Source organism: Durotheca rogersii, assembly GCF_024521655.1.
Source record: "Durotheca rogersii strain YMJ 92031201 chromosome Unknown GGS23scaffold_2, whole genome shotgun sequence".
Taxonomy (NCBI): domain Eukaryota; kingdom Fungi; phylum Ascomycota; class Sordariomycetes; order Xylariales; family Xylariaceae; genus Durotheca; species Durotheca rogersii.
In genome coordinates, this window is record NW_026251233.1 from 1,494,030 (window position 1) to 1,519,831 (window position 25,802).

Below are 25,802 nucleotides of genomic sequence, written 5' to 3' on the forward strand. Positions count from 1 at the left end.
TCCATCCCGCCTCGCCTGCTCCTCGCCACGCCAGCCGCCGTAACGCCCGCCTGCCTGCCAACGAGGCAATTGCTTTTTTTTTTTTTTTTTTTTTTCGCACGAGCTGCCCGTCCCTCATATATATATATATATGTAGACACACACACATACATGTAATAAATGCGCGTGTATACAATAATATTAGAGAACGAACCCCCTGCATGCATACACGCGCGCGAGAGCACACGTATCCGATCCGCCCCGTCCGTTCGTCCCGTCCAATTCCCTTCCCTCGACTGCCTATCTGAAACGTTCGTGGCCGCCGACTCCCCGCCTCGCGCTGTCGCCCATCCGCCGAAGGAAGGCGGATCAAGTGGTGCGCGCGGCCGCCGGCGCGTCGCTATGCATCTACCCTAGCCTGCCTACGTGGGTAGGTCCTGTCAGGTACCTCCCTGCCGGCCATGTACCCGCGCCGCAACGTGGTGGTTGCCAATCTTAGTAAGCACAGATCAGAGACGGCAAGTCGAGGGGTGGAGCGGGTATAGCATCTACGTTCCCTACGCACCCAATCCACCGTACCCGAGGTAGGTCGACACATAACCACGACGGTAAAAGCCATGCAGTAGATGTAGCTTTGCCTTAGTTAACTCCTCCGATGCCAACTCGACCGGCCGAACCTATACGAGATGTAGGTGAGGAATGCCCGTGGACCATCCGGCATCCTGCTGCCACGGCATCCGTTGGTTCGGCGTGGCTTCATTATAAATCTGGTAGCAGATGGATAGAGCATAGCTTCCCCCACCCCCCCCTCTCCCCCTCTTCCCCCTCTCTCCCCCTCCCCTCCCCTCCCCATCGCGCGGTTCAGCAACGCCCTACAATGCCGCCGGGAGAGCATGGTGGTATGCACCGCACCCTTGCACCACGTACGTAGGATGAAGACATTCGAATTAATAGTTATCGGCTCCAAACTGTATCAACCTATCTCTCTATGCTCTCAGTCTTGGCCGACCATGATGCTGTGCGTGTGTGCGTGTGTGCGTGTGCGCATGTGTGTGTGTGTGTGTGTGTGTGTGTGTAGGTGTGTGGGTGTGTGGGTGTGAGAGAGAAGAGCGATCTGCGCAGCACTATCTCCTGCTGTCTCACGTTCAGTGTCCTGCAATTAGGTACCAACAAAAATTCCCTAGCTGTCCCCGTCTGTCCTCGACATCGACGGATCACCTCAGGGCCTGCATCTCATTATCTCATCTCTGATGGTATATCGTTACCGGATCGGCCGTGACCCAGTGCCGCGCGCAGTCTTTCATTACCAAGTAACGCCGTTTGTCATAATAAGACGAAGTAGTAGACGAACAAGTGCTGCCGACCCCGAATGGAACAATGCTCATGGGACCACGGGGAAAGAAGAGTTATAAAAAAAAAGGCGGAACGCCTCTAACCCCTGTTCTCTTTTTTGATGACCGCGCAATGCTGCTCACCACTACTTCGTTTCCGACCACCGCTGCTATTCTTCGCGTGAGGTACCTCCTCTTCCGCCTCGGGCCGATACATCTCGGGCTGGAAATTCATGTTGTTGTAATGGGCGACGTTGAAATGGCTGTTCTTGAAGGTGTTCGTCGTGAAGGAAGGCTCGGGAAAGGTGCTCGACTCAACTAAATCGGGGAAGTTGTATTTGCTGAAACGGAGGGGGTGTACAGTCATCGGCGTCGGCGGTTGCTGTTGCGGAGGGCTCGGTTGTGGAGCGGGAGCAGGACCCGTTAAGGTATCCGAGAAAGGCTGCGGCATCCACGGCGATTGAGGAGAAGGAACATAGATATCCGTCATAGGGGACGGCGCGGCCGGCGGTGATGCTAGAGGCGACATATCTGGCGGCGCGTAACCCGGTATCATAGCCAGCGCGCTCATATCTACTGTCGAGAAGTCTTGCAGTGACGGGATAGTGTGCTCAATCTCGGGGGGATGCGTCAAGGACGTCGCCCGGTGGATTTGTAACGAGGTTGGTGGAGGAGGGATGGGCGCCGGTTGTATTAACGAATCGCGGTACAAAATGTCGTAGTGTCCGGGACGGTAGAGTAGGTAAATTATGGGCCCCAACGTGGTTGGATCTTGGTCGTTGGCCTCCTCGGGCATCCTGTGCGTGTTGACCTTAGACCCGTCACTCCTATCTAGGTAGGCGATCTCCAGGACGACATTCGCCGGCTTGAGCAGGACGCCGTGGAGTAATACGACACCTATGTGATCGATCTCCCTGTCGATCGGCATGATGATATTTTGCACATAGTTCTCGACGCCGCCCTCTATCCAGGGTTCATATTGAGCGTAGTTGCCTTTCAACCACGAAGACGCCAGTAGGCGTTGGTGGTAGACGATGTTCTGCGAGGACTCGAGATTGTTGAACCTATCCGTCACCAGCGGCATGGCATCGCCGTCGTTCATCATGGCGGCGATGATGGCGCTAAACAGGTCGAACGTCTCCGACACCATATCCTCGAACAGCCAAGCATTATGCCCGCCGACGTTCTCGATGAGGGTGTTGAGGCTGGTCAGTCGAGCCAGCTCGCCTTGAACATGGGCTAGGTCACCACATCGAACGAGGGTCTCGAAGTAGCCGAACACGATTGCTAAGAAAACGATTACAAGTCAATTCAGTCCTTGAAAGCCGACAAGAGGGAGACGAGAGAGCCGAAGATCCAATATCGGCGCCCCGGAGTCGGATCGGTCTTCACGATGGTCGATCGCCGATCGACTCGTCCATCCGATCGAGGAGCATCGTACATAAACAAAGTAGACCCTGGTAGGTATAGCTCTACGCATGAACTGCGGGGTATGCGTACGTGGTGCAGAAGGATCATCTGGATGGGTGAGGCGATAGAAGCGTCCGACTCACCTCGCCAACCGCAATTGCCGTCACCCTGAATAGGGCGATAGTGCGAATACGTCTGCGGCAACGCCTGTGATAGAATGTAGGAGTCAATTGGCGGGGTTCGGGTTGGGAGTGGGAAGCTTAGATCGATTAACTGACCATCGTCTTGGTGACGTAGATGGGATCTGCTTTGGCGTACTCTTCCGTGATCGCCGTGCTCGGCCTCTTCTCGCCGACCAATGGGCCCTAAGGGTAGTTTTAACGTGTGAGCATGCTGCCATTTTACCGGGGAGGGGGGGGGGGAGAGAACGATCAACATATGCGGATGAGAGAGAGAGGACAGAGTGGAGGGCAGCGAGAGAACAACAGAACGACGCAAGTGGGTAACGCTACTACTAACCTCTAGCTGGGGCTTGTAATCGCGGGCAGCGGCCTCCTGCTGGGCGATGTCGTTTGGATGCTGTGGTTCCATCTTGACGGTGCGATGAGTTTGGTTATGATTGTGGTGGTTATGGTGTTGTTGGTGATTATTGTGGGGTATCGCGGAGTTGTAGGAAAGATGATGGCTGGGATTTCTGGGATTGCTGGCGGGTAGTATGGAGCTGTGGTGGTGGTGGTGGCGGTGGTGGAAGACGGGGGAGGTGAAGAGGTCGGCGGTTGGTCCACCTGCAACCACGCCCGCCCCTCCAACGTGCCCCGTTCCGATGTGCCCCAGCGGCGTGGGCTGGAAGGCGTACTCGGGGATTTCTGCGTTGGCTATGGTGATTCCATAGGAAGAGTAGGCGAACGGAGTTGGTTGAGGCTGGAACATGCCTGTGCCTGGGCTTGCTGAGCCAGAGCTTGACCCCGAGCTTAGAAGCGTCGGGTCATAAAAGCTCTACGATGGAATCACGCGCTCGCGAAGGGGGGGCGGGGGGAGTTAAGGAAGCCTTTCCCGGCGTAGCAAGCAGGCAGATACGGAGAGCTTATCCGAAGACTGATATCTATGCTCCCACGGCCGCTACCAATGATCAACGTCTCTCCTCGAGCTGTAACCAGCAGCAACGCGGTGGAGAGAAACGAGGACGGACGGGAGCGGAGGAGAGAAAGAGAGGGCGAGGATAGAGACAAGAGGACGGGTAAGGGGGGGAGGGTGCGAGAGGGTGCGAGAGAGGAAGAGCAGAGAAGGGAAGAATCGGAAGAGAGGACGGAGAGAGGGGGAGAGGTGGGCAAAGTAAGAGCGAGAGAGAGGAAGAGAAGAGGGAGAGGAAAGGGAAGAGAGAGAGGGATAACTGGAAGAGATCTAGAGGTCTGGCTACGGGCGGGCTGTTGTCTAAAAGAAAGATGAGAACCGAGGAATCGATTAGTTGGTCGATCAGGAAGCCGGGGTTGCACACCAAGCAGCGGCAGTAGTACCAGCACCCCTGCACCTGCTAATATGTGCGTAGAGTGGTATTCCCTTGTGGCTACATCACCCACATCACGTAGGTAGCGGACGTAGCCATAGCAGTGGACATGGCCAGTGCTACTTTGGCGGTACATTATGTACATTGCCTTAGGTACGTTAGGTACATGCACCCATCCTACCTGCTTCCTGCGCCCATACACCGTGACACGCCCACCTACAGCGACGACAGGTGTACGCCTAGGCGCGGAGCCGTGGCCATAGCTTTCCCCGTATGCCTTGCGCGCTGCCCGCCACCTCGACGACCTGCCCGCCGAGCGTGCTCGTGCCCAGATGCTGCGACCGATTCCTCTCTGGCCCTGCCGCGTACGTACCTGTATATACCTACCTACCTGCCTATAGCCTCGCGGCCCTGTCGAGCATATAGGTACCTAGGTAGGTAGCTTCCACGGCCCTGTATGCAGCTTTCTGGAGGTGACGAGATGACGAGGTAGGGTGTGTGTAGCACCAATGGAGGTTGCCTGCCTTCCTCCCTGGATGCTGACATATCTGTCTTGGCGGTGATGGGCACGGGGTTACCCAAATGCACATGGCGCCGTCGTGCTGATTGGCGAAGAGCATGCCCGGATAAGATGAGAAAACCCGTTGCTATTATAAGGGAGAGTAAGAGAGCAAAAACGTAGGCTGGGAGATATGTTGTGCAAATTCGGGGCTAGGTAGATTTGCATGCACCCTTCGCTGCTGGAATCTTGAGGGGTCCATATACCTATGTAGAAGGGGAGAGCTAGGAGACGTGTGCAGGTTGCAGGACCTCTCTCCAGCGACTTGTCTGGCGCTGCCCAGGGACGAAGTGCAACACCTCAGGTAGGCAGGTAGGTACCTATATCTGCGCATCGCTGGAGGCTAGTGCCCTCTACCCCAGGTGCCTAAGTAGGCGCCTAGAGCTGGCCGGAGGCACCTAACCCAAGGTCAAGGCAATACCCTGCTCCCCGCGAGGATGCAGCATCGCTCTATAGTATGTTGGGAGTCGGTAGGCAATGTCCGCTCTCGTAGGCGTGTGTTTCGGTGCAGTAGGTACCTGGGTACCCACGGAATATACTGATGGCACATAGGCAGGTACCTACGTTACCCTTGCCAGGTCCCCTAACCCAATGGACCGGACTGCGCGCCCGTGAATGCGTCCTTCGTATAATAAGTGTTATGTAATTGGGTGCGAACGTCTCCAGGATACTGGCATCGCCTCTTAATTGTAGGTATGCAGCTTACTGCCCACCAGAAGCCCTGCCCCCCGGAGGTTTCTTCGACGACGAGCTATAACCAGCCCATGGTATGCCTCGGAGGTAGGCCCGTTATAAGCCCGTTATAACTGGCGGAAGGTGACGGCGTAGGGTCAACCTTGAAGGGGCAACCTCCGGACATGAATCCACGGATGGACCCAAAGTGGGAACGACAACCAGAGAGCGAGGGCGTAGATGTACCCGGGTACTTGGAGAAGAGGTACCGGGGCCCGCCATGTACTTGCCGCTTGGCTCTGTGCCGCGTCCACAAGAGAGGTATCGAGATGTGCACGCAAGAGGTACGGCAGGTATCCACGGGAGGTATACAGGTACCGGTAGCATATTATGAGCACAAAAAGAGAGGAGGCAGAGAGAGGCAGAGCATGTTGGCTCGTGCTCTCCCAGAGAGTTATGCACCTAAGATACTGGATGTATCGACCCACATGGACTCGGAGATGGATTGCAGCGACGATGGACGCTGGCAGCGCTGGCACTGGTACCGGATCGCACCACATGTTGGACTGTCTGTCTGTCATTTGCACAAGGCATGGAGCCAGCTCCATACATCCCCCATCTCCTGCTGCATCCTGCAGACACGCATGTCGAGATAACATTACCCAGGCCTCAACTTACCAATACCAACCTTGCCCTACGTCCATACCGATATGAGGACTAATATGTACAGGCACACTAATGCCAGCGCAACCCGAGAATCAAGTTAGTCCCGTGCGAAGCCGTCACGGCTCGGCTTGAACCACATCACCATCTCCAACGCGTCTGTCAGCCAGCCAACTCTCGACCACCTCCCCCCGCCCCCTTCTCTCCCTCCCCTCTACGCATCCCTACACACCCTCTATGCCGCTTCTACGCTACCTGCCTATACTTGTCTTCTGCTCTGTGGGCAGCCGTCTTGGCCCTCCGCCTTGGATGGCTTCAACCTCGGTCGCCCAGTCCCGCGTTCGTCTCCCCGACACCCCACGGCCGACAGATAGTACCTGAGCTTGGCGGGGCAGAAAAAAACCTGGATATGGTGACGGTACTCGCATCGGGGTGCAACGACCTACGTCATGTACATACAGCGGCCCCGAAGCGGAAAAGCTGGCCGAGAGGCTATCGATCTTGCTGGGCACTTGTTCTCGGTGCTGACTATGTATCTACGAGGTACCATGCCGTGAGCGCTGCTGGCTCTTCTTGTCCGTTCAGATATATCCGATACTGCCACCAATGGCTCCCGGTCAGCACGTCATATGAACAGCAGCAACTGGCATGACGTTCCACTCGTTGTAGCCGGCTCAATGCATCCCGACCTCGGGTTCCGGTGGCTAAAGGGGCCTATCTCGTCGCCGGGCACGCACTCCGGCGCAGCTTGGTTCTCAAACCACCGTTGTCTGACATGCGGCTGTCCTGCGGCTTACCTTACGGCCATGTTGCCTCTCCAGGATCCTGTACGCTGTAAAACTCGAGGGTTCTCCTAGATCTTTCCTTACCCCAGACTGGTGCTTACGGTGGAGGCGGCACCAGACTGCGATGGGTAAGGTATATCCAACGGCCAAGGGCACTACACACCTGGCATGTCACGCTCCTGGATAGCTGGGATGGCTTCCACGATGTCATGATCCTCAAACGGCCTCCCGGATCTTGCGAGCTCCCTTTACGGTAATAGTCGCCAGTTCCATCCCAGCTTACGGCGCGGTTGATCATTCGATCAAGTTGAACTAGCTAAGGCGGGATCGACCTCACAAACTCGGCACGACGGCGTGGCCAGCACGGAGTAAGCCGATTCGTGCTGGTCAACTGATGCAGCAATTCCGAGTCTCCGGCGGCGGAGAGGCGTTGTAGAATTCAGCAAGGGAGACGCAGAAAATCAAGCATGGTAGACGGGCCGTGGCGACGGGCACGTCACCTGGTGGCAACCATACGTGGTGGATTTGCAACGAGTAACGTGCTGCTCTCTGCTTGATGGCTCTCACTAGCGTACCTATCTTAAGACGCATGGGTCGGGGTAACATAGATGTGCTGGTGGCACAGGACCGACAAGCAGTATAGCCACCGTAGCACAGCATCACAAGCGAACACCCCAGCCATTGGTGTTGTCTTGAATGGCGCCGACCCAGGCTGATCCCACCCAAGTGGCATTTTGCGTTAAGCCTTTAAACGAGCGACAGCATCCGCGCCCAGGTCAGCCTCATCATAATAACCGGTACTATAATCCTCGTCATAATCGTATGGCAGGAGCATGACTGACGACTGATTTCTGCTGATCGACGAGGCTCGTAAGCGATGTCGTGGACCCGGGAATAGTAGACTGACGCACACACGCTCGACCGCTACCGTTTCCTACTTCTAGAGACGTCGGAAACAAGGCCCGAACGGCGGGCCCAATTTACGTCGTGTTGTCACCCGAGGGGTTCGACAAATACATCCAAGAGCTTTTTCCTTTTTCTTTCTTCCCTCCTGGAAAAAAAAAAGGCGACAACACAAGATGAGACCGTCTCTATTATGTGTGTTTGTTACGTAGGCCATATTTGAGGTTAGGCCGGTCCTCGACGTTAAGTAGAGGTACGTGAGAAAACAATTCTACATATACCTAGCTATATTCAGTAGGTCGGTATTGATAACAGGCACAGGCATATGCGCTCGAGAGCTTCTTGAAAGCTTTACGGATCATGGTCATGACAATGATCGTATCCGATCTGATATCCGTTCAGCGACGGGTCATGGATCAGCCCCAATGACCCATGCCAAAGGCCGTCATCGCTGTTGTATTTTGGCATGACCCCGCCTTTCCTCTGCCGCCACGACACGGTACTGGGTCAGTCTAAGACTTACATAGGATGGACGAACACCGATATGTACGCCAAGAACTCGCAAAGCCTGGGAGATTTGGGGTGCGAGCCGTTACTGTCGGCGCCTGAAGCACCACCGATACGGCTGTTTAGCTCTGATGATATTCGGGGTCGCCGTTCCGGTCATACTAACCGAGCTGGAGAAGACCCCCCGCAAGGTGTATGTCTTGTACGCATGCGTCCGTCACCAGACTTGTTACCGGAAAGCTGGGGGGACTTGTCTCGGAGAGGTTTCTGCCTCGAAAGGGCAGATACGTCTACGCCTCACTCATACCCTCTTGGCAGATTCGGGCCGGTAAGACAACTTCGGAACATGCCTACACCAGAGCCGAAATTCGGTATCTCCCGAGATCTCAAATTAAACCCGCCAAAATTATGGTAGGAATAAGGAGGAAGATGATCTTCGTTAACTACATTACCCATAGCGTCGAGGTATTCCTCATGGGATTATCGATCGCACCCTGTTCGAGTTGCCCCCCCCCCCCCCCCAAACGCCCCCTGTTTCCGACGATCATGCCGTGAGTATACGGGTACCCGCTCGAGCGCCTGGCTAGTCATAGGCCCATTCGGACATCACGGCTGCTCCGCTTCGGCCTTAATCTGGGCCATCGGGGACTAAGCGGTAGTCGTCGCCATTCTACGTATAGCCGTCGGGTCTCTCGGGTTAGAGGTAGGTATAGCATCGCCAAAGGCGCGAATGAGTATTGGGAACTCAAAATTAAGGAATACCTAAGACACGGAGTGCCCCCGCCCACCCTGTATCGCCCGTGGCCGTGGTGACGATCATCTATACAGCATCGATGCCGGCCCCTCTCGCGACAACTATGCATTGACCACATCCTGAGCGAATTCTGGGGGGTTCGTGGATGTCCCCGGACTTGCCATGGGATCTGCACACGATCGAAAAGATCGACAGCCGGTCTTGGCCATAGCACTGGAAAAGCCGATGATGCTCATTGGCTACGGACAAGATTATCGAGCCGTTCGATTGCTCCATTGCCTATCGCCTCCCCGCTTCCGGACATCTGAAACGCGCTTCCTGCTGGAGCTACCTGTCCTGTCCCCTTCTCACAGCTATGCGATAGGAGACTATAGCCCTCTGTCTGCCTGCATAGGCATGTGGTTGATATTGTACAACTCGGACGCCGTCTGTCAGTCCCTCCTGTTGTGCGCGAGAGCGCATACTTGCCGAGTGCCACAAAGCGCGCTTACGCCATCCGACGGCGAGATAGACACGATGAAGCCGTATAACCCTGGACAGATATCTCCTGCAAATCTCACCTGCCCTGAGGTGGCTTTATTCTCAATGTTAGGGTGTCGGTGCCCATGACTACGGCGGTCCCTACATGGCGTCCCCACATGCCTACCGCCCTCTCCGTCTAGATTTGGGTGTAAATCATACCCGAGGCTACGAGTACCCAAATGCGATAAGGGGGGTCGAATAGGAACGTAAATTGCAACGAGGCGTGCTGCGCTCCGTCGTTCTTCGTATCCAGAATTGAACAGTCTACAGCCCCTACCGAGCAGCTCGATACATAACAGCAACTTTTCCTTTCTTCACTCCCTCTCCGCTCTATATACACCGACCGCGCAAGGCAGGTTCAGCCAGTGGCAGGGCGCGGACAAGAGGGATTTGTGTTACGCCAAGCCGGTGAAATAGTGCGAGTCACCCGCGAAACAAACTGAGGGTCGCCAAAAGCTGCAGATAGGACTATTCATCGGTCTTCTAACCTCCCGCAGGCGGAGACGATGGGAGCGGGTCGCACCCAGACCAAACCATCCGTCAGTGTCACCAACGCTGCGACGCAGGCTGAGCGGTGCCTGTCGCGAGCTGTCACGTAGGTCGAGATGGAGTGAGGAGATGGATCTCCCGACGAAGTCCTTCACATACGACTCCTATGCCGCCTCCCTCTCGGCATGCCTTATTTGTCAAACTAGGTTGCTCTGCAGCGATCCCGCAGCCGAGGAGCTCGTCTGGCAGCCCTTTGGGTCACCGCGCCGGACCAGCCCTCTGAGGTATCAACGCTAAGCTGAATTCCTGTCCTTGCACTCTATCCCATCGCGGCGACCGCAAGTATTGTGTTGTCGGTAGGCGGCTTTTTTTTTCACGCATCAAAGGCATACAATCCCGGCGCCAGACAATGGCCACGGAAGCTATCTCGGCTTAGCGCAAGTGATTCCCGAAGGACGACTTGTCGTCTTTTCAGTCATTGGTGCGAGGGACGTTGCGCTCGCTTCCGGGCCGTCCCACCCACCGCAACCGCCTCGATAACTTGCCCTCGCTGGTCTTCTGGGTCGGCGAACGGGGATGAGGGCAACGGTTCTAGACGAAACCCCGAAGCTTATCCTTTCCCAAACATGGTACTGAGACACCTCCCTCTCCGTTCAGCCTGAGGGATATGCGGAAAAGCTTGTAAAGGTCCAATCATCTCCCCACGATCACCTCTTGTCGATCAGGAAGCCATTAGCAAGATACCTAGGTCGTAAGCCATCCAAGACACGCATCGCGTGCAGCTAACCACATTCTCCTCGCGCGCCGGCTGGCCAACCAGCAAGTTAGAGCGAGACAGAGGCGGCCACCTAGTCGTCGCTCGGGCCCTTCCTACGGTGACATGATTTTCTTTAATCTATATTGCTCATTCGCGCCATCATGTATGGACCTACCCTTTTTACCCTCACTCCTTTGCCCGCAAGGACGCCACGGATAATATGGGGACGACAGGCAGAGGCACACTCATCACCACCCACCCATTCATGCACTATACACTACACAGACAAATGTACATATATATATATATATATATACATACATATGTATGAAAGCCTGTTGCGGTTGCTACCTCGATAGACTCGTCCCCATACCCAAGGCATCCAGGGTACCTCTCTGCATGCATGCCTATGGCTCTCGCCTACCTCTCGCTTCCTGCCCTGGCGGTGCCCTTTCGCTGCTCCTCACTTTCCGCGCCGCGCTGCTCATTTCGCTAAAACGAGGTAGATGGACCGATAGGCTGCCTGCTTAAATACGTATAGATATACATAGGTAAACCGGTTCTACCGCGCATTTCCTATGCCTTGCCGCGTGCGAGAGAGGGGAGGGGGTTGTGGATGGGGAGAGGAAAGGGGGAGTGGATAGACAAGCAGATAGGCAAGTAGGGGAAGCGCAGGGAGATAGAGTGTGGCCGGTAGATGGGTTTTCTGCATGCTATGAGGGCTCGGCCTTGCTTCCGATTCGTAGAAGCCGTTCCGGAGGGATTCGGTACGCAATATATTGACGTCGCGCGCCCCAATGATGCAGGTCGTCTCGGGCACGCATGTCAACGACCTCATACCTGACGGGCAATTACGTAAGTCGGCACGTCCTCATGAAGCAGACAAGTCGGCGGCGCACCATGCAGGACTACTTGATTTTCGGGAAGGGAAGGGGGGCGGAGGAGGTTCGGAGGGATGGTCGAGCGAGTAGCCGGCAGGTGGTCGCCTAGTCATGGTGCGAGGAGAAAGGAGGGCAGCTGAGAAGGGGGAGGGGGGGGGGGGGGGGGACGAGAAGATGCCTTGGGCCGTCAGCCGCAGGTGTGGCCGCGGACTACGGCGTATGTTTCTGTATGTACGCAATATAACATGGCGTGGTAGAATGCGATACACCCGAACCCGCGGCCGACTCGCATAAACTGACTCACCCATCCGCGCCGGACCTGCACACGACATGGCACACAGGAGAGCAGGCAGGCAGGACAGCGCAGCCCAGTGCAGGATCTAACATACGACCTATCACGCCCCCCTATCCCTGCTTGTGCAATGGGACGATGGCTCGCTACCGAGGTCGAGACGCCTGTGGCTGGATTGGGGGGACGTACGGGGGCCGCTCGCGTATTCTCCGGGTCCAGAGACCTTTTTTTTTGGAGGGGGGGGGGGGTCTGGATACAGAGAGAGAGGTGCTGCTGACACCGTTTCTCTCTGCCTGAGGAGAAAGACTCTGGGCACACGCGAAGCATGCCTTAAACAGGTATCTCTGAGCTCCCGCCGCCAGAGGGAAACGCAGGTCTGGTCTGTCAATCGACCCATCGGGGCCTGTCTACGGCGTGAGACGCTCCCACTCGGCCTGCCCTTCGGCTCTCGACTGTGTCTAGAACTTCTCTCTCTTGGTTGAGGGGAATGCGCGTTGGGAAGGGGACAGCGCGCGTGCGGGGTGGGACGACGTGGTCGAGACGTTTGCAGCGCACCAGACATAGCCCCCCCTCCTCCTCCTCCCGGCGAGGACCGACCGACCGACCGACAGACAGACAAACAAGCCCGACGGGTGCTGTGCGCACCTGTTGCCTTGCCTTACTTGCCTGCCAGACACACAGCCAGAGGGCCAGGGGTGCGAAACGGGAGGGGGGCCGAGAGATTGGACGAGCCGCGCATGCAGCCTCCCGCCCGCCTGCCGGCTGCCGTTGGAGACGGTGGCGGAGAAGGCGGCTGGGGTCCGTCTGGGCTGGATTGAAAGGAAGAAAAAAACAAACAAACAAACGGGTGAGAGGCAACGCGGCCGCCCGCGCCTCCCGGCGGCCCCGGAGCTGAGTCCTCCTCGAGCTGTCATCGCCGCGGCGGCGGGCGGCGGGCGGCGGGGCGCATGGTCTCTCCCCCCCCCCCCCTCCCGGGGGAGTTATACGTCCGCGCAGGGCATCGCGTGCGTACGTAGGCGCGTCGGGGCCAGCCAGGCTGGGCTAGATTGCGGCAGCACATTGGTGCCTGCGCGGCCCCGCCAGTCCCCCGGTCTGCCCGCGTGGGCGCCTACATAACATGCAGGGCCTGCCTGGAAGAGTAGACCGAGCGGGAGAGAAAACGGGGTGAGGTTTTTCGTGGGGTGGGGCCGAGAATGAGATGTGACGGGGGAAGGGAAAGGAGAGGCACAGGGTGGGGGCTGGACGGTGTTTCTGATCCAGTCAGTGCTGCTGGCGCTGCCCTAGAGTAGGAGGGGGGAAGGGACGGGGGGGCGCGAGGAGGGAGGAAGCCGGGGTGAAAGACGGCGGATGGTGGTGAGGAGTCGAGGTGAGAGACATAGGAGAACATAGGAGACGCCGTTTAGGAGATTGGAACTTCTCGTCTTTTTTTCTATTTGTCATGTAGCTCTCACGCTCGGTATCCTAATAGTAGGGTCTACGACTGGTGGGTTGACTTTTTTCGACCAGGTCGATCTCCGGGTATCGGGATCGTGGGCTATCTATCGGATATGCTGGATGTTTGAGCTTCGTGCCATTCGACGAGACCTCACCTCTATGTTCTCCGTCTAGAGGTATCAGCGTGGTAGCTTGCGGTCCTAGGTTAGACAACGTAGGTATTCTCTTGAGTCTTTACCGACCTCGTCGCTGATGGGTTACGGCCTTGGGTATCCCCGTCTTAGATATCGAGGATGTGTTGTTCTCGTAGGTATATTGCCGCCTGTTGATGCTCGCCTCATCTCATTACCTAGCGATGCCGTACTTATCTTAGGACGTTTTCGGGCGCCCATCTCCAGACGTTATGGTTGGTCGGTCTAGTGAGGTTCCAGTCGACCATCACATATTCGGGTGTGTATCTGGATTGTTAACTTGGAATTTGACGCCATAACCCGCCTTTCTTCGCCTAGGTAAGTCTCCTTATCCGTCTTTCTTTTCGATATTATGCTCTCTGAGCTATTATGTCGATCTCAGGGGACGACAACCTGACTAGGGGCCGAGATAGGGACATTGTACTCGTCGAATGGCCTGTCGTGTTCCTCCCATCCCTCTCAGCGCTGCCCCATGCTCCATATTGCGAAGTTCTCTTTGTATGGTTATTGATTCCTTTGCTAAGCCAGGCTTTATACACCGCGTGTGCGACAGGCCGCTTACCTCCCTTAAGGTATGTTGGCATCTAAACCCTGCCCTTCCTTGCCGTAGACTGCGTGCGCACGAGATAAAATTCTTCCCTTAAACACCAAAACCCTGCCTAGTGAAGACTATATCGCTTTGTCGTTGACGTAAAAACCCTGGGATAGAAGTCAGTAGTGTCTTCTCGGGGCCGTGCGGGGGATTGGGAGACCCTTCCGGAGAACAGAGCCTGAGGGTAAGCAGTACGAAAGGGGTATGAGTTTTTATATGTACCCTTTATTTCACCTGATGCCATTAACCGGTGTGGCGGAGTTGCTGTCGGGCACCAAAACCCAATCCTTCACGCCACCCTTCCAGTCGCTGGTCCGTATGTCTTTGATGTGGACAAGGATGACCCTCACCTCCTCGCCTGCCACGAAGCACTCCCGGCCGCCATCCTCTTGACCAGACCCTGCATGCCCGTTGAACATGACGCCGCCCTCGGAGTCGAAGGTATTATTCTCGAGGTGCTGGTCACGGTAGAAGGCCTCCTCGTCGGAACCGCGGGCTACTAGCTCGGCGGTCCCGTTTATGGTAGCGCTGATGCTGGAAATGGCGCTGGTGTTGAGGTTCAGCAGTAGAGAGGCGAGGCTGGATCTGTTCTCCGGGCCGGGGGAGCCGCCAGAGAGACGACGGCCCTGGGTCGGTGGCCTATGCGAGACCCCTTGGAATGGGAAGTTAGCACACGGCTGGCCTGCTCGGCTCTGACATTTGGATGGAAGCGCGGGGGCGCCTCTCACAATCGTGAACCAATAACGATACGTTGGGGTTGACGACCAGGTTGTTGGTCTTCTTGGAGGAGGGGTTCGTCGTCATGACGATGACTGGCGCAGAAGAGTACTGCGAAGAGGGTATATAGGTATAGTTCATCAATGAGACATGTGGCTGATTATCTACGCAGGTCGCGAGGTGAAGCTATTTTTGGGCTCGGTCAGCGCCTGGCAGTCAAATGCGACGTATGGGTAGATAGGAAGGGTTGAACAGACGAAGCGGGCGTTTTCGAGACATTGGACTACGTCTGGTGGGAGGGAGGAGACTATTTGCTTATGCGTGTCGCCGGCCGAGGCCTCGTAGTTGAGGGTTGCTTGATCCATTGCGTTAATGTCTACGCTCCGCGCCACGAGAGGCCGTTCAGGGCTACCGATGGGTTGTTGAAGATGTGTAGGCAGGTATGTACATATGCGGCATGTGTAGTAATCTGCGAAATGCTGTTCGTCAATTTTCCTATCTGTCCTTGGTCTTATCGCTTATCTGTGTGGTGTATGCATGTAAATAAAATATCGATATACTACGTAGCACATGGCGGTGAGCCCCGCCAAATGAGCCCCATGGTGGGAGCTTGGTCACAAAGCCGCGGGTATTCACGGGGTAGCACCGCTTACTGACGGCCCTCTCTTTTACGTCCATGGCGTAACAGGAGAGCTGACGATCCTGCTTTTCTTTCCCCCTTTAGATTTACATGTAGTCCTTCGCCGCGTAGGAAGAGATGCACTAATTTCGTTCGCCAGATCTCTTAAGCAGTTGCTCGGTTTAACAAGCTCGCCCCCTAAGATGCGTTCGATCAAACCGACGCATCTCCGTCGACGCGCCTTTCCCCGCTATCTCTCGACCACCACCTCCGCCCAGCCACACATTGTCCCTATAACGTCTCTGCTTATTGCGAATCGTGGCGAGATTGCGTTGAGGATTCACAAGACTGCTGAGCGGCTAGGAATCAAGACGACTACTCTCTACACCGATCCGGATGCCTCCTCACAACATGCCTCCTGCTCGCCGCATTCTGTCGGTCTCGGTGCTGCCGACGGATACCTCGATGGCGAGAGGATAGTGAAACTGGCGAAACAGCACGGCATCCAGGCATTGCATCCTGGTTATGGCTTTTTGTCAGAGAACTCTGCCTTCGCGAAACGGTGTGAGCAGGAAGGGGTCGTGTTCATCGGGCCGCCAGCACAGGCGATGGCGGATATGGGAGACAAGGCGCGAAGTAAAGAGATCATGACGGAAGCCGGCGTACCATGCGTACCCGGGTACCACGGAGGCGAACAGGGCGAGGCGGAGCTGCTAGAGCATGCGAAGCTGATCCAATTTCCGGTCTTACTAAAGAGTGTACGAGGAGGTGGGGGTAAAGGTATGCGGATTGTGATGGAGGAAGGCGAGTTTCTCCAACAATTGAAAAGTGCGCGAGCAGAGGCGAGGGCGTCATTCGGAGAGGGCGGCGAGGTTATGCTGGTTGAGAAGTACATCGTGCGTCCTAGGCATGTCGAAGTACAGGTATTCGCAGATAAGCACGGTAACTGCGTAGCGTTGGGAGAGCGAGATTGTAGCGTGCAGAGGAGGCACCAAAAGATACTAGAAGAGTCGCCAGCGCCCGACCTAGACAACGTGACAAGATTGGAATTGTGGGAAAAGGCTAGGACGGCGGCGTTGGCGGTAGGTTACGTCGGCGCGGGGACGGTGGAATTCATATTCGACAAGGACACCGGTGATTTCTACTTCATGGAAATGAATACACGGCTCCAAGTCGAACATCCGGTCAGCGAGATGGTTACGGGGACCGACTTGGTCGAATGGCAATTCCGGGTCGCTGCTGGTGAGAGGCTGCCCCTGACGCAGAAAGAGATCATTGAGCGGATACAGGAGAGAGGAGCAGCCATCGAAGCGAGGATCTACGCCGAAAATCCCGAGAGGGGTTTCTTGCCCGACTCCGGAAAGCTGGTTCACCTCAGAACCCCTAGGGTCAGCGAAGATATCCGAATCGACGCCGGTTTCGTCGAGGGCGACACGGTCACTGAAGCCTACGACGGGATGATTGCTAAACTTATCGTCAGGGGCCAGGATCGTGAGACCGCTATCAGGAGAATGGAGCTTGCGTTACGCGACTACGAAGTCGTGGGTTTGAGCACTAATATCGAGTTCCTGAAACGCCTATGCCGGTCGCCGGCATTTATAGCGGGCGACGTCGAGACCGGGTTTATCGAAAAGTGGAAGGAAGAGCTCTTTGATCCCGTGGTGGTAAACCCTGAGGTTTTCGTGCAGGCGGCTCTAGGTGTGTTTACTTCGCATATAACGAAAGATGCTGAGCCCCATGGCGAGAGCCTCGGTTTCGGCACGAATAGCAGCGAACGCAGATTCCTTTTCAAGTCTCTCGACGTATTAGACCCAAAGGGGGGAGAAGAGGTGGAAGTCAGCATCACACAGAAGGGTAATAACCTATTCGATGCCCGAATTCTTCGTAAAGATGAGAAGGCTCAAGTTTTCGAGAATCTCGTCTCTTCGTCCGCCTTCGCCGCTGGCAAGACGGGCTTGACCACTTTCTTTCCCCACACACGAATAGAGACAACAGTCATCGAGGATCCTAATAACGACAACAAACTTACCGTATTCCAAACCGGCGCAAAGACGGAACTTTCCCTGATATCCCCTGCTTGGTACGAAAGGGCACTCGGGTTGAAGGAGCTGAGGGCGTCAGTTGCAGCTCCCATGCCCTGCAAGATCCTCAAGAATGAGGTCAAGGAGGGCGATAGGGTCACGAAAGGGGCACCCCTTGTTGTGTAAGTACTCATAAGTTGCGGCTTGCCGGCGACGGGCGCACCATACTAACACCAAGCCCCTAGTATCGAATCGATGAAGATGGAGACGGTGATCCGATCTCCACAGGATGGTGTTATTAAGAAACTTGCGCACAAGGAAGGGGTAAGTTGAACCCCGTTCGGCACAGTTGAGGCGCGAATTACAAAAAGCTAACGCGAACTAAAGGATAAATGCAAGGCCGGGACAATATTGGTAGTGTTTGAGGAGGAGGAGGGTGCTGCTACTGCTAGATAAAGGCAGATTAAAGTGCCCGTAGAAGGGAAGAGATCCGTGCGAAATATCGTGATACGAAGGCGAAATACGGTCATATAGAAATTTGAGGAACCACATGATTGAGCCGTGGAGTAGTTGGGAGTATCCAGATACATATCTTATGAGATGAGCAAGGTATTTATTTATGTATAGTGTATAAAAGTCGGAGATCGTCAACTGTCTATTCATGGCCTGCTGATGCATATAGAGTTTGTCTTCATCGAGAAAACTCAGCACCTAGAGATGGTAATGAGCCTCGCATCCCTGGTAGGACGCGCGGAGACGATTCCATCCCACCGCATATACGAAGTAGCTAGGAACGCAACTCTTGTAGGCGCCTCCCATCTACCATGCTTACCACATACCTCTCTCTAGGACGATGAATCGTGGCCGCTCCTTATACTTTTTAAAACCTCGCCATTGAACCTGACGCCTGGTGAAACGGTCCATGTCCAGCTCCCCAACGCCGCGACGCTCAGCTTGGAGAATCTGACTGTCGTTATGTGTGCTGTACATGCAAATATACAGATGAGACGACAATTGGTTTACACGTTGTAGCCTATTGTGGATTGCCGCTCGGTAGAACTATGAACCCTTCTGGCAAAGGTGGTGGCACCCGCGGTTGGTTGTTTCGTGGTTTCGGTTGTAGGATGCCCAGCTGTGTAGGATGCTTAGCGAAGCGCGAGAAAAATAGGCCTGTGCCTGCGATCTGAAGGGAATTGGGTTGAAGTGCCCTCGTACCATTGCTAGGAGCCTCCAAACGGTGTCCGTCGGCTGTGCGCCAACGCCGATCCAGTACTGCGCTCGTATCGTGTCTATATTGATATCCTTGTGCAGCTTCCCCGAGTCGTCGTAAGGGTCGGGCTTCGGGATGGGGTCGTAGGTGCCAATAACCTCGAGCGGCCTGCTATTCCTCGCCGTTCTGGAGCGGGTCATGGTTAGCATCTTCGAGATCCCGGACCGTCGAATGGTTGGTCGGCCAGTCGGTTGGTCGGCGGCATAAATTCTCTAGAAACCATCACGAACCTGGCATGGGTGACGACTATGTTATAAAAGGGCGCATTTCTGCGCCCGAACCGCGCCAGCCGGATTTTGATCACCATGTCGGCCGCGATGCTGCCTCGTTACCTCAGCGTCGTTCTCGATACAATTTGGAAGGGTTCAGGATGAAATTCTGAAGACAGTGGTTAAGCAGGCAAGGTACTGGGGCCAATACCCTCGATACCTGCCTATTACATAATGGAGGGGAGGTCGAGGATATAGCTTTCTCCGCCCCGACCAGGTCCGCTGAGTCATCAAATGGACCCTGTTGATGTAGGTAAGTACTACGTACCCACGTTGCAGGGGAAGCTTCCCATGTGATGTCAGTCGATTGACCCAACCCACTTACACCCCCACAGACCCGATCATACCTAGGTTACCTATCTACCAATTCATCCCCAGAACATCCTCGACATCATCGGACGAATACGAGAACCATGGCGATCAAGGTCAGTGATCAGTATTGAGCCCGCGAAGACGTTGCCTAGAGAAGTATGCAGCTTAACTCACAGTGGGATAGACCTTGTCGGCCAAAGCGGCTGCAGCTCTGGACAAAGAACTCATGGGTCCCGGAGCTTTCTCCATCGACCAACTCATGGAGCTTGCCGGATTGTCCGTCTCTCAAGTTGGTGCGATGCCACGCCCTATATGATCTGGCGTCCGCGTCTGCCTAACAGCTGCCACCATCCAGTTTATCGGGTTCACCCCCTGACCAAGGGGAGTCGTGTGCTTGTAGCTTGCGGCCCCGGGAACAATGGTAGGTTCTTCGACAGCTAAGCCTACGGCTTAAACGCAGATGTGCAGGTGTCCTAATAGGGTGAAGGCGGTGATGGGCTTGTTGCGGCTCGTCACCTTCGCCATTACGGGTACCGACCGGCGATTTACTATCCCAAACGGAGCCAGAATCAACTCTATCAGGTATATGCCGCCCGCCGCTATGCCTTGTCCCGAACCTCTAACACGAGGATACGCCGTACTGCCTCGTAATTTATCCACTTACGTCTCGTCACTCGGTCTTGAACCCCTTTCAGGCCGGAATTCGCCCTGCGCAGCAGTGCTGATCGACTCAACCCGTCCTACGTCACCGTAACCCCTCCCCCCCCCGCCTCTCTTCCACTTGTTGAAATAATGAATCGCGCAGCGTGTATATACACTTCCCTTCTTTCGGATGGAACCTTTTGAATGCTCGACACTGACAATAACCGCTTCTACAGCGACTGACAAAGCAGCTAGAAGACTTGGAAGTGCCGTTCGTGGATGACTTTCCGGCAGCTGTTAAATCGGCGGATCATATCGTGGATGCAATATTCGGTACGTGCCGTCGTCACGCTTCGGGGGGCGGGCATCGGGCTGATTCTGGAGTCAAGGTTTCAGCTTCTCAGGAGAGGTTCGCGAGCCTTTTCCCGCCGTGATCCGGGCCTTAGAAGAGACCGAGCTGCCTGTGACATCCGTCGACGCCCCCTCGTCTTGGAATATCGAGACCGGGCCACCCAAATCTGGCGTGGGGAGCAAGTTTAACCCTGAGTTTCTCATCAGTCTGACAGCTCCCAAGCCGTTGGTCCAATACTTCAAAGGCCGTCATTTTGTGGGTGGGCGGTAAGTACTTTGGCGCCGAAGGTGTTAAGGAGAGCCTCCTCGGCGGTGACTGACGTACAAGCAGCTTCGTTTCCCCGGCGATCGCCAAGAAGTATGATTTCGATGTCCCGGAATATCAGGGGATCGACCAAATTGTAGAAGTCGGTGTCGGCGGTGAAAGGCTCTGATCGATAGGATTCGGTCCACGGAATGGCTTCGGGGTCGAGAGCCCGGGGATGGTACTACTTGTCGAAATGATGCTCCCTGAATCAACTGACACTGCACCCGCCGGTGCGGCTGTATGGACAAACAGGACTGGGACATCGCCCTTCTTGCATGTCCTCGCTCTCCTCGATAACCCCCCTGGGGCACCACAGCAACGGGGGATGATAGCTGCTGCAGAACTCAACATAGACGAGATATTGTTTCCCGCAGACAGGGCACTCGGAAGTATGCTCAGTGCACATTAAAGATGCAGGCCTGGCTCTTTGCGTCGAATAGCAAAGAACACCGAAATATAGGATGGTCCCTGGAAGGACGGATGTATCGGCGACGACTATCGAGGATTGGCATACCATCCGTATAAATCGTGGCTCGTGTAGTTACTGGTGTGGCTTCACGGTTTATAAAGTAGTAGTAGACCGGGATCCTCTCTCGGGGGGGCAGCGCTACACGGCTGTTGGAATTGCCACCGCGGGACTAAAAACGGCCTTACGATCAACTAACGGGCTGCTGATGAAACCCCTCGTGGCGAGTGTAGGACACGGGGACATAACGTAACTGACCACCCCCTAAGGATGAATACGGGAAAGAGGAGCAGTTCCTTTTCTTTCCGCTACCGTAGTCCACCCACCGTCCCGCTGCCTTGCTGGCGTTTCTTTTTGTTTTATTCATTCCTTCACAATTTCCCGTTTATTGTTTTTTTTCATGTGCTGTTTTGCGAGCCAGCACACATGCCCAATTAAGAGACATGTTTACTCTCAAGCCGTGGTGAGCCCGGAGCAAAAGCTCCTTATAGCGCCTGATAGGCCGATATGGGGTCTGCGGCGCTTACCACGTTAGTAGTACCAGCGAGCAGCGTCTAGTTCTCGCTTTTCCCTCGATCTCTTCCGCCTTCGACAGCTAGTCAGGTGACAGCCGTGATTCTAGAATCATTTACCCCGTTCTTCCATAGAATATCCGGAACGAGCTAGAACCGCGATGACCTTCGCTCTTGGAATTTCCATTCTGGCCCCCCCCCCCCAGGAAAAAAACGCCCCTATTGTCGACTACAGTGGGACGAGAGCGGCCAATTCGGGTGGGCTCGGTACTGGTACCGGATGGAGGGAGCACAGCCTGTCATGTCGAGCAGTCTCAATTCCGCCCGCGCGTTGTTAGGAACCTCTAGCAACGATCAACCTTACTACATAGCTGCGTGCTGGGCGGTGCGGTGAGAGGACGGGTGACAGCCTTACAGACCCATATCGTCACCGATTAGGGGGGGGATCGTCGAGCCCAGACAGACGCCGAGTCTGAGTCCACGCCTCTCTACCCCCCTTCAGCATATACACATCACGGGGGCTGGAAGGCGAATATCTCGCATCTAGTATGGCATGTCCTTTGGGATCACCAGTACCGACGTGGTGGCGCCTAATAATGCAGCTACGATTCGCCGCATAACCTATTGGTAATCAGCTGGTGCACGCTTGGGAGGTTGCTCTTGTGTTGCGTATCGCGTAGAGCAAGGGAGAAAATAAGGGCTCGACGAGGAGAAAAAAGGGGAAGGCCAGGCAGAGACTAAGAATCCCGCGAGACGAGTCGATTGGGGTCAATCCCCCACTCTACCCACTTCGTGTCTACAAGACTTCACCCATCCCTCATCGATCCATCCCATCGCTAGTCGCTTCGGGACGTGTCCACACTGTCTCGACTCCCCCACGATCCGTATTGGAGACGTGCATCGTCAGTGTGCTGCCATACGGATTGTGCGTGATTATTATTACCCACAGGATGGCCGCTACCTCTTCTCTGACCATACTAGCTAGAATCTTGGCCCAGGGGGTGACTAGCCCGGCCCGGGTAGATCTCCCAAGTGCTCCATACGCTACCGCAAGTGACCACCGCAGTTGGATGTGCGTGTGCATATGGATGTAGGTACACAAAGCATAGGTACTCGCTATACCTACCGCCTGGCCGAGGCTATTTCATGAGGGTTCCACAGCTCAATATCAAGGTAGGAGGAGATCGATCTATCTCTCGCCCGCGTAGGCAATAACAGGTTTGATTTGCGATTGTGGACCGCGACAACAATAGCTGCCCCCCGAAATACAACCCTCTCGGGGTAGAAAGACCAAGGGTACGGCACAAACATTGCGCTCTCTATGAATAAAACAGTCTCCCAACGAGAATAATCCGTATATTGACCTCGCATACTCGTGCCTACGATTTGCATCAACGTCGTCACCCATTACACGCGCCGAGGCTTCGGGGTTCTCGAATGTTTGCCAGGCCGTCGGCTACCAGATTTCTTGTTATCGCCGTAAACCCTTTCTAGCCAGCCCGGCTAGTTTTAGCTACGGGACTTGTCTAGCCTAAACCTGCACCATGCGGAAACTCTGCCCTTCGCTTACGCTTCGCTCGCAGGTTAGCCGGCTTGACGGCCCCTCGTTATTAACTATCAGCAGTCGAAGACACTCTGAATAGCATCGTGCGATATTTTCCAACCGGTGAGCGCAGACCTCATACTGTTCAGCTAAAATCCCCCGAATCTTGACAGTCCCGTAGCATAACGAGGATTGAGATGGGGTCTGTCAGGCACCAACCGGAGCCTAACCTTGAGACTAAGACCAGGGGTCCCAGTCTGGGTAGGACGAGGGCCGGCAAGAATTTCTTGTGGCCGTTTGAGATCTATCATGTCCCTACATACATACACCCATCTCTCGGCGTAGTTGCCACGCAGGGGTCTTTTCTTGGCTTACGAAACCCGGATAATGCTTATGTGCAGACGGCAGGCGGGCATGCTCGTCACCAAGACGGTGGGAGTTCTCCGTAACGGGCAGCGCGAGCCGTCCATGCCAGGGACCCTGCGAGGGAGACAGCAACGCAGCAGCGATCACGGCCACTCATGGGGTGAAAGCCCGCCTGACAAGACACAGCAGATTGTAAGGGTTACATACATAGTAATGTAGGTACCTAAGGTAGGTAAGCATAGGTGATAGGTAAAGAGGTAGGTCCCGGCTGGTGGCGGCAGGCCACCATAGGAGCCTCGCCACCGTATCAGTCCCGCTGGGTTTCCGCGCGGAGGCTGTCTAGTAGCACTCATCCGCCACCACCGCCGCCGCGTGCCACCGCGCGGCCGACTAGCATGGATGAGCACAGGGTGGTGTCTTCGGGAACATTCACCAGTGTTCCCCCCTTTAGACACCGCGACTCGATTGTTACATAGGTACTGTTACGTAGGTACTGTCGTATACCGAGTCTCTCTCTTGGACACTTGCATCAAGATGGTCACACTTGCCTAGCTAGGCTAGTCAGGGGGGATATGTTGATTAGCCTGTTGGCTGATTGGTTCTCGGCTAGCCACTCCTCCGTGCCACATGTTATGCGGTGCTAAGCCACATACGCCATCGACTTACATAGGCACATGTTGTGGCTGAAGCCCCTCTTCGTCACCTGATCCCCCCTAAATCCAACTTCATTTGTGTCCCGAGACACGCCTCTTTTTGCCACTCAGCAACTTCACATCTCCCACTCACTTGGTTGGATCCGCGAACCTCGAAAGTTCTGGACAGTCCCTACGCATCTACGGTTAATTGTCACCCCTAGCATTATCCCTAGCGGTGCCTACGGATACGAATATCGACGTATCAGCTGGTCATACCACCTGACGTAGGGACTAGAATGCAGGTAAGTTAGGTACCACGCCGTCGTGGCCGAGGCGAATTCCGGAGCTGATAATCATATCAGGATGGCTCTCATTTCTCTTTCTGCCCATCGCATATACCTGTAGGCATCTACTAAGGATGGGAGGCCTCGTCGGAAAGCCGGCGCCTCCGTCGTCTCAGGTCGCTACGTGTCTGACTGTCAGGCCACCCTGACCCGGCGCTGAGTTTACCGGACGTGCATCGGCTGTTCTGCTATCGTACCTGGATCGCAGACAGGCCTGGGAATCGAAGGTTCCTTGTTCTTGATAAGCTGTAACTGCCTGGTTACGAGCGGTTATATGCGATAGCATTTGCCTCCCAGTCCGCCAGTTCCCTGTTTCCTACCATCGGAGGTTGATCTCGAGGCTGAGCGTATTTATCGCCTCTCACAGATGGTGCTGATGCTGACGGTCGCCCCCCGCCCCGCGCTTGGGATATCTCAACGCCACTATCTGGACACGTTATACGGGCTCGCCGTCGTGGCGCGGGTAAAGGAGGGGGGGGGGGAGAAAAGAAGATCTTGGTGTACTAGACGTCATGGACCGGAGCCCTCATTAGGCAGCAACGCGAGGCGGGCGCGAGAAGGGCAATGATATCTCCTTGCTTACCACCGTCGGATGGCAAGGGACGAAAGTGGAATGCGCATTCACGTTCCCTACTCGTTTCTTTTATCGGGTTCGGTCCCCGGGCGAGTCACGTATTCGACCGTCTGATATCCTACACGCGCGCGTCTGTGTATGTGAGAGTGCTAAGTTCCATCCCGCCACCATCTCTTCTTACGGAGTAAATGGGGTAAGCTTGAGCTAGCGGTTTAGATCGGCTCACGGGGGCGAAGAAAATAGGGAGGAATGCAAAAAGAGGCTCCTTTAGCTCTCCGAGGAATCTCACATCACCGATCTAACAAATATGGCCACCGAATCCAAGTGGACCTTATGAATGCGCCAGTCCCGTGGCGAAGTGGAGAAGGCGAGGAGCGCAGCAGTGGTGGGTGCAGCGAAGGAGTAGACGGGAAGAAGCGAGGAAACTAACAACTAGTAAGCTCGGACTTGGGTTCGCTTCCACCAGGCCGTCCGGTCATCTGTCTGCTCGCCTACTTGTCGGTACTACTGATTGGCATTTCCGCCAGAGTACCGGCAAGCGACCAGACCTTGGCTGACTTTATCCGAGGTGGCCGACAAGCAACATGCACACACAGGTCGAAGTATCTTTACTTTCTGCTTTCATTTAT

At 55.2% G+C, this 25,802-nt stretch overlaps 5 protein-coding genes across 5 annotated transcripts; 2 read left to right on the top strand and 3 right to left on the bottom strand.

Annotated features, from left to right (window-relative positions):
- Positions 1–810: 810 nt before the first annotated feature.
- GGS23DRAFT_548645 (cysteine proteinase) lies at positions 811–4,258 on the bottom strand. The gene is made up of 4 exons (XM_051515158.1): positions 3,240–4,258; positions 2,999–3,085; positions 2,864–2,927; positions 811–2,597 (listed from the first exon to the last, which is right to left on the bottom strand). The coding sequence occupies exons 1-4, from the start codon at positions 3,648–3,650 to the stop codon at positions 1,411–1,413; spliced, it is 1,749 nt and encodes a 582-aa protein (XP_051376208.1). The 5' UTR covers positions 3,651–4,258; the 3' UTR covers positions 811–1,410.
- Positions 4,259–14,249: 9,991 nt separating this feature from the next.
- On the bottom strand, positions 14,250–15,307 carry GGS23DRAFT_612611 (pyridoxamine 5'-phosphate oxidase; the record flags this gene model as incomplete). Its single annotated transcript, XM_051520499.1, has 3 exons — positions 14,250–14,877; positions 14,954–15,053; positions 15,200–15,307. The coding sequence occupies 3 exons, from the start codon at positions 15,305–15,307 to the stop codon at positions 14,456–14,458; spliced, it is 630 nt and encodes a 209-aa protein (XP_051376209.1). The 3' UTR covers positions 14,250–14,455.
- A 262-nt stretch (positions 15,308–15,569) lies between these two features.
- GGS23DRAFT_548661 (carbamoyl-phosphate synthase L chain, ATP binding domain-containing protein) lies at positions 15,570–18,172 on the top strand. The gene is made up of 3 exons (XM_051515159.1): positions 15,570–17,764; positions 17,828–17,906; positions 17,970–18,172. Exons 1-3 carry the CDS (start codon positions 15,765–15,767, stop codon positions 18,036–18,038), a joined length of 2,148 nt encoding a protein of 715 aa, XP_051376210.1. The 5' UTR covers positions 15,570–15,764; the 3' UTR covers positions 18,039–18,172.
- Positions 18,173–19,267, bottom strand: GGS23DRAFT_548665 (ribosomal protein S16). Its single transcript, XM_051515160.1, has 3 exons — positions 19,083–19,267; positions 18,798–18,978; positions 18,173–18,714 (listed from the first exon to the last, which is right to left on the bottom strand). The coding sequence occupies exons 1-3, from the start codon at positions 19,157–19,159 to the stop codon at positions 18,616–18,618; spliced, it is 357 nt and encodes a 118-aa protein (XP_051376211.1). The 5' UTR covers positions 19,160–19,267; the 3' UTR covers positions 18,173–18,615.
- A 113-nt stretch (positions 19,268–19,380) lies between these two features.
- On the top strand, positions 19,381–21,598 carry GGS23DRAFT_548667 (YjeF N-terminal domain-like protein). The gene is made up of 7 exons (XM_051515161.1): positions 19,381–19,546; positions 19,618–19,726; positions 19,789–19,854; positions 19,921–20,015; positions 20,312–20,408; positions 20,465–20,693; positions 20,758–21,598. Exons 1-7 carry the CDS (start codon positions 19,535–19,537, stop codon positions 20,858–20,860), a joined length of 711 nt encoding a protein of 236 aa, XP_051376212.1. The 5' UTR covers positions 19,381–19,534; the 3' UTR covers positions 20,861–21,598.
- The last annotated feature ends 4,204 nt before the right edge of the window (positions 21,599–25,802 follow it).

Bases quoted from the DNA above. Each gene is read 5' to 3' on its own strand.
- GGS23DRAFT_548645 (XM_051515158.1), bottom strand. From the start codon at position 3,650: ATGTTCCAGCCTCAACCAACTCCGTTCGCCTACTCTTCCTATGGAATC. The intron at 2,928-2,998 runs GTCAGTTAATCG...ATTCTATCACAG, and splicing joins TCTACGTCACCAAGACGATG to GCGTTGCCGCAGACGTATTC. The intron at 2,598-2,863 runs GTGAGTCGGACG...TCGTTTTCTTAG, and splicing joins CGGCAATTGCGGTTGGCGAG to CAATCGTGTTCGGCTACTTC.
- GGS23DRAFT_548667 (XM_051515161.1), top strand. The intron at 20,409-20,464 runs GTACGTGCCGTC...TCTGGAGTCAAG, and splicing joins TATCGTGGATGCAATATTCG to GTTTCAGCTTCTCAGGAGAG. The intron at 20,694-20,757 runs GTAAGTACTTTG...ACGTACAAGCAG, and splicing joins CGTCATTTTGTGGGTGGGCG to CTTCGTTTCCCCGGCGATCG.
- GGS23DRAFT_548665 (XM_051515160.1), bottom strand. From the start codon at position 19,159: ATGGTGATCAAAATCCGGCTGGCGCGGTTCGGGCGCAGAAATGCGCCC. The intron at 18,979-19,082 runs GTTCGTGATGGT...GACCCGCTCCAG, and splicing joins ATAGTCGTCACCCATGCCAG to AACGGCGAGGAATAGCAGGC. The intron at 18,715-18,797 runs GTACGAGGGCAC...CATCCTACACAG, and splicing joins TTTGGAGGCTCCTAGCAATG to CTGGGCATCCTACAACCGAA.
- GGS23DRAFT_548661 (XM_051515159.1), top strand. From the start codon at position 15,765: ATGCGTTCGATCAAACCGACGCATCTCCGTCGACGCGCCTTTCCCCGC. The intron at 17,765-17,827 runs GTAAGTACTCAT...CCAAGCCCCTAG, and splicing joins AAAGGGGCACCCCTTGTTGT to TATCGAATCGATGAAGATGG. The intron at 17,907-17,969 runs GTAAGTTGAACC...CGCGAACTAAAG, and splicing joins AACTTGCGCACAAGGAAGGG to GATAAATGCAAGGCCGGGAC.